This window comes from Salmo salar, chromosome 27 (assembly GCF_965601325.2).
Source record: "Salmo salar chromosome 27, fSalSal1, whole genome shotgun sequence".
Taxonomy (NCBI): domain Eukaryota; kingdom Metazoa; phylum Chordata; class Actinopteri; order Salmoniformes; family Salmonidae; genus Salmo; species Salmo salar.
The window spans coordinates 27,910,610-27,922,947 of NC_138317.1; the positions used below are offsets into that span (position 1 = coordinate 27,910,610).

General features: G+C 40.4%; 2 protein-coding genes across 5 annotated transcripts in view; one reads left to right on the forward strand and one right to left on the reverse strand.

Annotated features, from left to right (window-relative positions):
• Window positions 1-353: 353 nt before the first annotated feature.
• On the reverse strand, window positions 354-2,349 carry LOC106588813 (fatty acid-binding protein, heart). The gene is made up of 4 exons (XM_014178257.3): window positions 1,589-2,349; window positions 1,235-1,410; window positions 1,039-1,143; window positions 354-574 (listed from the first exon to the last, which is right to left on the reverse strand). Exons 1-4 carry the CDS (start codon window positions 1,659-1,661, stop codon window positions 521-523), a joined length of 408 nt encoding a protein of 135 aa, XP_014033732.1. The 5' UTR covers window positions 1,662-2,349; the 3' UTR covers window positions 354-520.
• A 6,610-nt stretch (window positions 2,350-8,959) lies between these two features.
• LOC106588814 (phosphoprotein associated with glycosphingolipid-enriched microdomains 1) overlaps window positions 8,960-12,338 on the forward strand; it is a 101,629-nt gene continuing 98,250 nt past the window's right edge. For 2 of the 4 annotated variants that reach the window (XM_014178258.3, XM_045709298.2), the window contains exon 1: window positions 8,960-9,239. The gene's annotated coding sequence lies outside the window, so the exon portion shown is untranslated. The remainder of the gene's footprint in view (window positions 9,240-12,338) is intronic. The other 2 variants (XM_045709300.2, XM_014178262.3) reach the window with 2 other exon arrangements.

The window sequence follows — 12,338 nt, forward strand, 5'->3', positions numbered from 1 at the left end:
GGTTATGATAAAGCCAAGGGAGCTGACAAATATCCATGTTTGCTATAATCAAATATACTTATTTATTTGTTGCAGAAAACAATGATGGATTTGTTCATTGTTAAAGCTCATTGCAATCAAGAAAGACATCTGTTATTTAAGGAGAAACGTGGCAACACGATGGGATGAAATCTCTCACATTTTGTGTCAAAGTCTATGAATAAAATGTGTTCTTGTCTTATGTGTCATTATTTTTATATGTTTAGAGTTAAAAAAAAGTAAAACATACATGTAAGTCTTTAGCGGTCAATATTGTCTCTACTGTCACAACTGGAGACAAGACATCATGCAATAATTCCAAATGAGAACAGAGGGCAATTTAAAGTTTTTTATTAAAATCAAAACAATGTTTATAATCAAATGTATTATATTGAATGCATAAATTTGTTTGGCAATACAATGAATAATATGAGCAACTTTAGCTTTGCTGCTCATTGAACTGAGCCTGTCGTCATCCGAAACAAAATGGTCCTGAGTCCCATTACACCTCCTTCATGTACGTCCTCACCGCAATCACATCTCCCATCACGCATTTCTGTAAGCATGAGAAGTAAGAGTGGAAGAGGAGTGTAAGAGAGGAGGAGAGGAGGGGAAAGGAGAAGAGAGGAGAATAGGAGAGGAAAATAGGGTGTGTTACAGTAGGTCAGAGTTGAGATGTTTCAGGTGCAGGCGAAGAGCCAGGAATACACATTCCAGCATTTTTAGGTTAAAGGGTGATAAAACACTTGTTCAATGTCAGATGTAAAATGGTTGAGCTTATATAGTCAAGTGTGACTTAACTTTCCCAACAAGTTTCATTGGCAACATTTCAACTTTGTGGTGAAAAAAGTTTTGAAAAATTCATTTATATCATACTTTTTTTTTTTTTTTACATTAGTCTGTCAAGTTCAGAAGTTATTTACAAATAAACAAGCACTACAAACCTGCCAAAAAAAGACTACAGGACCATTTGAGAAACGTGTTTTTATTTATATAGGTAATTAAAAAACGATTCCTTACCGCTATCAACTTTCCATCACCAGTCACCTCTCTCTCTATTGTTGACTCTTTGCCGTCCCACTTCTGTTTTTGCACAAGTTTGCCATTTTCAAGACTAAAAACGGTCTGAAAATGAAAGGGTAAAAAAAAAAGTTATTTCCAATGACCCGTTAACCCAAATCAACGGATTTTCACACAGATTTTTATCCCAACCAACCATTGTTTTTCTGTCGTCTGCGGTTGTTTCCTCGAAAGGCTCGTTGAGATTGAATTTAACCTCAACCGTTTTGAAAGTGCTCTGGGATTTCAAACAGATCATTCCTTGGTCGTCCATGTTGATGATCAAACTGGGCTTGGTGCGGTTTCCCACCTGCCGGGTCGCGAAACCAACACCTGCACAACGGAGACCAAACTGTCAAGAGGGATGTATTAACAGTGTGGCGTGGTGCAACCCAATGCATAATAATTTATGCAAAGAAAAATGACTAGGCTAATCATAGCATAATGTTATATGTATATTATATACATTCATATTTAATCAATAATTTAAGATTAGACAAATATATCATACCCAAAGCTTTCATGTAGTCATCAAAGTTCTCGCTGGAAATCATTTTCCAGGTCCCCACAAACTTGTCAACCATCTTTCCAGTTAGCCTATCTGCAATATTCCCAACAGTGCGGTCTATTGGTCCAAGCTCAACTCTACTCACTCTGTTGAGAACGGTCCACGGTTTTAAAGGGATCTATCTGGCTCGCGCATTCTAAAACTACCCAATCACAGTCACGAACGTCACTGCATGTAGTTCCTCAATTTTCGATGGATGGAATAATGCTAGAATGAGTGAAAGGTTTTTGAGTGCCACATCTACTACTGTGCCAAATTACATTTAGCTTACTATGTCAGAGGCTATGCGTTTCACAATGTCCTTTCAAATGCTTAAAAGAGTGTCTATTACTCTGCAAATAGTTGACAAATCACATGCTCCAAAACTATGACAGTGGGAGATAATACAATCTAATAGCCTAAATAGAGTGGACAAAAATTCTTAAACTTGGCCGAGAAGAAAATAAAAAATTTTTCACTTCAAATAAGTCGTATGCCATCGAACCTAAATAATTTTGAAAAGTGAAAATGCACACAATACAACATCGCTAAACGTAAAACCATTCAATAGAGGGAAATCTTGTACAAGTTCTATAATTGAGTGAAAACCAACACAGAACAGTTCAATAAAGTATTTTATTATAAACATTTACAAATACACATAGACACATACATATTACTGAGGGTGGGACTACTTCTTGGCTGTCATTTTGGCCTGGGGGCCCTTGGCTACACATCAGGACTGCAGTCTCACTCCCTTCATCATTAGCCTTTCTCCATCCACTGTAGGGAAGAGGGTAAAGCACTCTTTGAGCTGAGGCAGGATAAAAGGTACGCAAAACCAAATTGGGAACTCAGCTGCTTGGTACCAAATGGTGAGGACCCCAAAGAATCCAATAAGCTAATTACTATTATGTAGGCTAATTATGTTTTGTAAATACTGGTCTGGAACAAAAGCCTGCACACTACCAGTACCAGGATTGGTGACAACTGGTATAATAGACCTACCATAGGCCTATATTATGTAAAGCTTAGGTAAAAGTCAACTTTATTCTACTTCCTAAATGTAATGTCCACCAGTGGTTCAGACTGGTCATGTTTCACTTCTGTCATCACCTCACAGTTCATATTGGTAGAGCTGGCCTTCTCAGACCCAACCATGACCAGGAACTCCCTGCAGGACACCAACATGGGATGTCACATTAACAGGGGATGCGTCAGGATGGATCTCTCACCAGAATAAGAAGTATAGATTAACTTCACCCATTCAGAGGACAAAAAATATCTGTAAATTACATGCCAACCGTTACTTATTCCAGGGAGTCCCTTAATTATGGAATGCGCCTTGTGGCTACACATGCTATGCAGTAGATTATAGGCCTAAATAATCAGTTAATGAATAGTTTATAGATAGTTTGCAAATCTGGAATAAACAGTCATAACACATTGCTTGATGATGCTTGCAAAATATTGAGTTTACAGCAATTGCATTCTAACATTAGCATATTCTAACATTAGCATATTCTAACATTAGCAAATAACGGTTGTTGCCAGTGAATCAAGAAGCTGAATGACAATCTCGATCTACCAATCTCAACGTTTATTAGGCTACATATTTAAGATCGCTAGCTAGAAACTAATAACCTTGATAAATCTGTCTATATCAACAATATGAAGAAATGTTGCTAAAAAAATGACTGGTTGCACAGATAACATTAAACGATACCGTGATTGTCTGTGAGCATCTGTGAAATGAGAGATGCATTATTTGTCCTATAGGCACCAGCACTTGTTTCACAACATCAGGAGAGGGTTGCTTCCCGTTCATAGAATGAATAAAAGTACATTCTGGTCACTAGAAAAATGTATATTCACATGGCTCAAGTAGACAAATTACTTTCTTACCGTGTGGAACGAACATTGGATTCAAATGGACAAATCTGCACAACAATGTTCTTGACTGCTTCAGCACCACCGCTGACCTACCGGACGCCGCCATATTTTCGCAACGATGACCTTTCAACCTGGGCGCTGTTCAGGAACGTCTCGAGCGCAGATTCTACAAGAGTGCGTTCACCGTTTTTAAACTGTTATGTTACTGTGTCTAGGGGGTTGAGCAGACTCCTGGCACACAGACCAAATGTCATTGTTTGTAGGGGTGGTTGATGTTGATTTATTTTAATATGACACTATCAGGTGGGTGTGTCACTGCAGAGAGGCTAACTTAGAATACATACAGATCTGCTTTACTTACTTTCACCTCCGGAGAATGTGTTCAGTCGCGGGTACCGTCTCAGAACAGCCTATGAGCATTTTGACAGATCTATAGATAATCTGCAAATTTACTGAATACTCTCACAAATAATGTTCATCGCTAGAGGGGAGTAGTGCATAACACAAGTAAAAGCATCCTATGTCACTTTCACTAATTGCTCATTATGCACACACTAGATGGCAGTAATGGATAAAACATGACTAATATTACAAATTGATCATTAAAATAATTTATCGGGTTACAACTTTGCATGGTGTGTGAACATAGTTTTAACATTTATTTAACGCGTGACTGCATTTAAATGCAACGAATCCCTTTGAAAATGGCATCGATTCGAGTAAGAAACAGTTATTGTAGTGTCAAAATTGACTACAAAGTGTAAGTAGGATCATTTGGGTCATAAAGTCAGTCTCGTCTAAAATGGAGTTTGGAACATCCATGTGTCACAACTGGTAATGAAGGTTGGGTTTTGATTATATGATTTCCATTTGCCCACTAACATGGGGTGAACAGCTGCAGTGATTGCTCTCTGTCCAATAGCATAGACAGTGAGACAGACTTCCTCCTCTACAGTGTCTCATGGGGGAAAAACATAATTAACCAAATGCAGAACCAGTCAGGAAACACACCCCCAAGACTGAAATCGCGTTTTTCTTATGAGTAACAGAAAAACACCAATGCCAATCAGCATGTTCAGTGGCTCTTTAAATTGTCTTTGGTGTGTGGGTGAATATGTTGTAAATAGCCTAGTGTAGTGAACGGCGGGGCAGGGAAGCAAACCCAGGGTGCTGGCGTGAAAGGCAAACAGTCTGCACATTGAAACAATAGGCTTAACCCACTTGGTGGGAATTGTAATGTGGCTCATATAGCAAGGCTCACTACACTGCCCCCTCCGAACCGGAAGGCCCATCCTCTTGTTTCGACTACTCAGACCCCTTTAAAAGTTTGGGCCGTGCGTTGCAATGGCCTCTTGGTCATCATCCCACTTCTGGCACCAATGTAGCGAACGGCGGGGCAGGGTTCCTGGCGCGAAAGGCAAATACCCCACATATTGCGCCAATAGGATTATCCCACTTGGTGGGAATTGTAACAAGGATCGCTACAATAGGATTAATTAGGCTATAATTCAGTGCCACTGACAGCCTACTTTATAATATGTACAAGCTTAGGTAGGCTTTGTCAAATCATATTCACCTTATTTAAATGATGACTACAGAGTTTTGAAACCCAGAGGACCAACAGACTCGACAAACCAGACCAGGGTTTGGGAAGTCAATGGGAGAAGTAAAAAATTGGTCCTAAGTTGTTATTTTTCTCGAAATCTAAAGGCAAAATCTAGATTTGAGACAATGTCTTAAGTAGCTGAAACTGCCATTACTACAACCTCGTTAGACGTGTTTCTGGGCATGAGCTATGCTAGCTAACGTCACAATGACAACACCTACAGTACAAGCGTAATCAGGGATTTCCAGAGTCATATATTTAAGTAATAAGACCTGAGGGGCTGTGGTATATGGCCAATATACCATGGCTAAGGGCTGTTCTTATAAGTGACACAACGCAGAGTGCCTGGATATAGCCCTTAGTCGTGGTATATTGGCCATATACCACAAACCCCAGAGGAGCCTTATTGCTATTATAAACTGCTATAAAGTCTGATATACCACAGCTGTCAGCCAATCACAACCGGCTGTGATTGGGAGTCCCAAAGGGCGGTGCACAATTGGCCCAACGTTGTCCGGGTTTGACCAGTGTAGGCCGTCATTGTAAATAAGAATTTGTTCTTAACTGACTTGCCTAGTTAAATAAAGGTTAATTTTTGATTTGAAAAAAAAAAATCTGCATTCAGGGATCAAACCACTCAGTATATAAGAGAAAATATACCACAGGTGTGACGCAAAACTACTTTTTTTACTGTTCTAATTACGTTGGTAAGCAATTTATAATAGCAAAACGGCTCCTCGGCGGTTAGTGGTGCTGTATATTGCCAATATACCAAGGCTAAGGGCTGTATCCAGGCACTCTGCGTCATGTCACTTATGAGAACAGCCCTTAGCTATGGTACATTGTCCATATGCCACACCCTCTCGGGTCTTATTGCTTTAATATACCACAGCGTTCAGCCTATCAGCATCTAGGAGCCAAACTACCCAGTTTATAATTCTTAATATTTAGATCTGAGGATTTCTATTGGCGAAACCATTTCTAGGCATCTTTATTTAAATTCTCTGTGTTATGGCCACTGACCCAAAAATAGTGGATCAATTATAGATAGCTCACTCAAGCCATTTACAATTGTCCCAAAAAAGTATGTTCCGGTTTACTTAAGTGGGAGTGTCTCCCATAGACACCAATCAAGTAGAAGCTAGGTCTGGTCTACTTAGGTCATTGACTTTCATTGAACCAGTAAAAAACTAAGAGTGTGGTGTTTCACTTCCTCTTCCATCTCTGAATGGACTTACCTCTCACTTGACTTACCTCTCACTACCATCAAGACATCTGGTTTGTTCTGCTGCAGGCCTACTGTAGTGTTCTTGTCCAAAGTGGAATGAAAAAGTTGAAGAGATGGATAGTTTGGAGGTGGGTGTAGATCGTAATGTGCCACAACTGTACTCGGACCGTAAAAGGTTGATTATCAGTACATTGCAGCGCTAAAAAAACATTCAACCTTTACTGAACATATTATATGATACACTCAGATTAAAAAGAATTGAAGAACCCTTTTTGGTTCCAGGTAGAACCCTTTCCACAAAGGGTTCTACGTGGAACCCAAAATAGTTCTACCTGGAGCCAGAAAGGGTTCTACCTGGAACCAAAAGGGTTCTCCTATGGGGGCAGACAAAGAATCCTTTTGGAACCCATTTTTCTAAGAGTGCTACAGGTTTATCATGAAGAGCTCATTGTTAAACGGCGGGTCAAGTTAGCTAGCTGCTGGAAGTAACTGAAGCCGAAGTGTGAAGAATTGGCTGCTGGAAGTTCTACCGCAAAGGAAGCAAAGATGGCGGCGGCAGCTCTATTTCCATTAAGTTCTCTCAGTATTGGCTATAGGCCTACTTCATTTCCACTGGTTATAATAAACAATAATTATCCATGTGTATCCTAAATTCCCTCATATTTTGTATAATTTCAGTTTTTTTCATGCATCTATAGCTCATATTTTATGCTATTCTCTTAATTAATATTCAATAAACACTAGCAACTGTTTCTGAATAACATGACATCATTGATTACTGTAACTGAGAGGAAATCGCTACTGACAATCTCTGCTAATCTACTGACTGATGATGTTGGTGTGTAAAATTAAGTTAGGTTGGAGAGGACTGACCGTCTGGAGCAATCTGTCATGATCTAATTTAATATAGCAGAGGTAAATACACGCACACGCGCACACACACGCACACACACACACACACACACACACACACACACACACACACACACACACACACACACACACACACACACACACACACACACACACACTCAGACAGTGTCATGCTCTGAGTCAATAAAGCAGAGGTGTGTCTTTAAAATAGACAATCAAACTGACAAGTCACAAAATCAAATGAATGGGGAGTGAGGAAGTAGAGCATAAGGCCAGCTACAGTTGTTTGCTTCTAGAACCAGGTGGAAAGGGTCAACTATACAAGAATGCACACAATTCAAAACACTTTTATTCAAATGATACTGTCGGTGGTTTGTCAGATGCCGTTAGTGTTTGAGTCTTTTCATGGGGTTCTACTCCATGTGTCGCCTACATAGTGCTTTATTAACACAGGCATTTTCCTGATTTAACCAAGACTTATTTAATCAAAACTGATTTCCAAGCAGAAAATGTAAAACAATATGGCATTGGGTTATAATGAAAAGCAGTGGGTGAATATAGCAGTATTCATTAATCAAATCCATTAATCAAATCCATTCATGGTACACTTAATTTAAACTCAGATAGATAGCCCTACCTTCATGTCTAATGTACCAAGAAATATGGTAGATATATTCTGACACTGCCTCTGTGTCCTCTCAACCATAAATAAATGTAGGCAGGCTACAGTACGCATACAGTACAATGATAACAGCTGTGGTGGGTTGTGACTGTGAGAAAACATTGTATATGACAACAGACCTCACCAAAATATTGCGCAAAAGAACATTTCCAAGCTGCCATCGGCTCTTTTTCAGTTTTGCGGAAATAAAATGCTTTTATTTTTAGCTATACTGTATTCATCAAAGTGATAAATAGTGTTAAAAAGGGGTTTATGACATTCCTACACTCTCACCATTAATGGCCCTTTTTCTATGAAGAAGTGTAAGTAACGGGCTTTCTTTTGATCCATACAGTTTTCACCACTCCCCACACCCTGTTGCAGCCCTAAACTCAATGGTCTATTCAGTCAGAGGACCAAGTCATAAGCAGGGAGGGGGTAGGCTCAAAGAAACAATGTAGCGGAATTGAACAGGGAGGGGTCGATTCCTAATAAAGGTTAAAGAACAGTAAGGGGTGCTTGTATATTATTTTCTACTGGTTTTGTCAACTTTGAGTGCCTAAATATAAGTTATGGCCATGCTGAATTATTCTTTCAATCAGCCTATGAGGGGATTATCAGGAAGCCAAAGATGACTGTCATTGTCTTTCTTCATTTATTAACCAAAGGAGGGCTCACTCCCAAAATACCCATGTAGGCTTGTTGAAGATGGACAGACTACAGCTATTGTCTTTGTGTTCTTAATACCCTGTGTTCTTAATACTCATCTATCAAGGTATCTTGTTCTGCAAATACAAGTGGTGTTCTAAAACAATTAAATGCCATTCTAATAATGTATAACACGCTAGATCTAGCCTAATACATTGACTCTACATAAAGCATTACTATATATGTGTTGAATCAACTGTTTGAATCAACGTTGTTTCCACGTCATTTCAATGACATTAAATTGAACCAACGTGGAATAGACGCCGAATTGACATCTGTTTCCAGTGGGAACGCTCTCCACGTTCTGAGTGCAATTACGCACTACATGTCCCAGAGACCATAGCGCAGCTGCTTGCCCGATCTGTCACTCCTCCTCAACATTTTACCGGAGAATAGGAGTGGGTCTGGGTGCATAGTCTGAATAGCAACGTACTACGTCTGGGAATATTCGTGCACGGTAGAGAACGTTCCTCAGAGTTTTGAATACAATTTGTTTTGAGGGTTTACCAAGACGTATTCATTTTATGTAAATTCTTTATTAAATGCGGGGTTTTCTGAGGTGGTGGAGCCGCACTGCACAAATCCAACGAGTTTCAATTCAACAGTAGCCTAACGACCGACTGCTATTCATGGATGGTCTTCTATGGTAAGTGGTCTCCAGACTCCTTCATCAGCGAATGTAGAAAGTTGCGTCTTCATGTCGACAGGTCCGTTTATTTCGAATGGTATTGAGGTGTGGGTTTGGGTTGCTATAGGCACATTTTCCCGAAACTTCATTGATATGTCTTTTTTTATTTTTATTATGCCGCAGCACCGCAATGCGAGGAAGGCGGGCGTCGAACAGCCGATTTGAGGAATGAACCAAATTTTGGGGGGAATATTGATTAGGGAGATAGTAGCCGTGTTTCTCAACTTCACAGTTGAAAAACTCGACTAGGGTGATAGGGCACATGGGTTGCAGGGAGACCGCTATAGGATGATAGGTGTAATCTGCTTCAACTAGTTGGAGCGCAGAATCAAAGTTTCTGCTTAGTTAGGCTAGTAGGCAATTTAATATATTGTAATGCAGCAGTTACAATTTGGGGGATCAATTCAAAGTTGAATGGGGTGCATCTCCTTGCTTGCTGCCCTGCGTTTGCCATGAGTTCTCAGTTTTTACTGAGAAGTATATTAATTCCTTCCTATTTCATATTGTATGCTTTTCAAAAAGCCACACATGTATTATGGATAAGAAGACATTAGACTTGGCATACATGGTATTAATATAAAGAAGCTTTTACACTTTCAAGACAAATGTAGAGACTAGAGCATTGGCCTCTTGCGAAGATTTTGTTTGTCTATTCTCTTCAAGCACTACCGTTTTTAGTTTTATAGTCAATGAAATTAATGTTCTCTAGTATTTGGCACTCAATTTTTATAACAGTGACATTACCCTGGTGTTGAGATGCAAATGTACTTCCTGCATGGGTACAGATATAAACTGGGTATATAGTCACACAGCAAGACCAGCAGCAGGTGACAGTAGGTGTATTATATTCTACTTAGTACCCTGATGGTATATTGAGATGCCCAGTGTTACCCGGCAATGGCCTCCATAACATAAAGATGCTTATGTTCTATTATATCAGAAGGATTGAGTTCAGATTGATGACTGGGCCAGTAGCTAAAGACTAGCATACCCTGTCATTAGACAGACAAACAGCATTGACTTTATTGACACCAACAGGCTTAGAGGTTTCTCCCTACCACTGGTATGGCAGGCTGGCACTTACTGTTCCCCTGTGCCAAGAGAAACGCCCTCCCTCGGTCCGTGTGGACGGTGTGTGTGTGTGTGTGTGTGTGTGTGTGTGTGTGTGTGTGTGTGTGTGTAGTCTGTCTACTGGGATTAAAAAGAAGAGCGCAGGCTTCAAACCTTCCCAGATTCTCTGGCTAGTTTGGCAGTATGCAGTGCAGACAACCACTACTACTGTAACATAACAATCATCACATTAGTTTGACCACATGTTGGATGCTTCCCTCAGGGAGACGGTTACTCTCTGCTGTACTATACCACAGTGAGTTTATTGACTGATAGTAGTTACGTCCAACGAAATGCTTACAGCTCAGCTAGACATCCTAGTTTTTCACTGATAGTAATATAATAGTGATTGTGTTTGACAACATAGATTGAAGCAGACAACAGTGCGTGCGGTCATATCTGTCATAAATTCAACCCCTACATTAGTGGTGTACTATGTCAGGTCAAAATGAGCCATAGGGATACTGGCAGCTGTGGTGGAGGGGACTTGAAGTGCACTTCTTCAGCACACACGACTACATTCTTCTAAAACACTGGGAACTAACACGACAACGTTCTTCTAAAACACTGGGAACCAACACGACTACGTTCTTCTAAAACACTGGGAACCAACACGACTACCTTCTTCTAAAACACTGGGAACCAACACGACTACCTTCTTCTAAAACACTGGGAACCAACACGACTACCTTCTTCTAAAACACTGGGAACCAACACGACTACGTTCTTCTAAAACACTGGGAACCAACACGACTACGTTCTTCTAAAACACTGGGAACCAACACGACTACGTTCTTCTAAAACACTGGGAACCAACACGACTACGTTCTTCTAAAACACTGGGAACCAACACGACTACGTTCTTCTAAAACACTGGGAACCAACACGACTACGTTCTTCTAAAACACTGGGAACCAACACGACTACGTTCTTCTAAAACACTGGGAACCAACACGACTACGTTCTTCTAAAACACTGGGAACCAACACGACTACGTTCTTCTAAAACACTGGGAACCAACACGACTACGTTCTTCTAAAACACTGGGAACCAACACGACTACGTTCTTCTAAAACACTGGGAACCAACACGACTACGTTCTTCTAAAACACTGGGAACCAACACGACTACGTTCTTCTAAAACACTGGGAACCAACACGACTACGTTCTTCTAAAACACTGGGAACCAACACGACTACGTTCTTCTAAAACACTGGGAACCAACACGACTACGTTCTTCTAAAACACTGGGAACCAACACGACTACGTTCTTCTAAAACACTGGGAACCAACACGACTACGTTCTTCTAAAACACTGGGAACCAACACGACTACGTTCTAATAAAACACTGGGAACCAACACGACTACGTTCTTCTAAAACACTGGGAACCAACACGACTACGTTCTTCTAAAACACTGGGAACCAACACGACTACGTTCTTCTAAAACACTGGGAACCAACACGACTACGTTCTTCTAAAACACTGGGAACCAACACGACTACGTTCTTCTAAAACACTGGGAACCAACACGACTACGTTCTTCTAAAACACTGGGAACCAACACGACTACGTTCTTCTAAAACACTGGGAACCAACACGACTACGTTCTTCTAAAACACTGGGAACCAACACGACTACGTTCTTCTAAAACACTGGGAACCAACACGACTACGTTCTTCTAAAACACTGGGAACCAACACGACTACGTTCTAATAAAACACTGGGAACCAACACGACTACGTTCTAATAAAACACTGGGAACCAACACGACTACGTTCTAATAAAACACTGGGAACCAACACGACTACGTTCTTCTAAAACACTGGGAACCAACACGACTACGTTCTTCTAAAACACTGGGAACCAACACGACTACGTTCTTCTAAAACACTGGGAACCAACACGACTACGTTCTTCTAAAACACTGGGAACCAACACGACTAC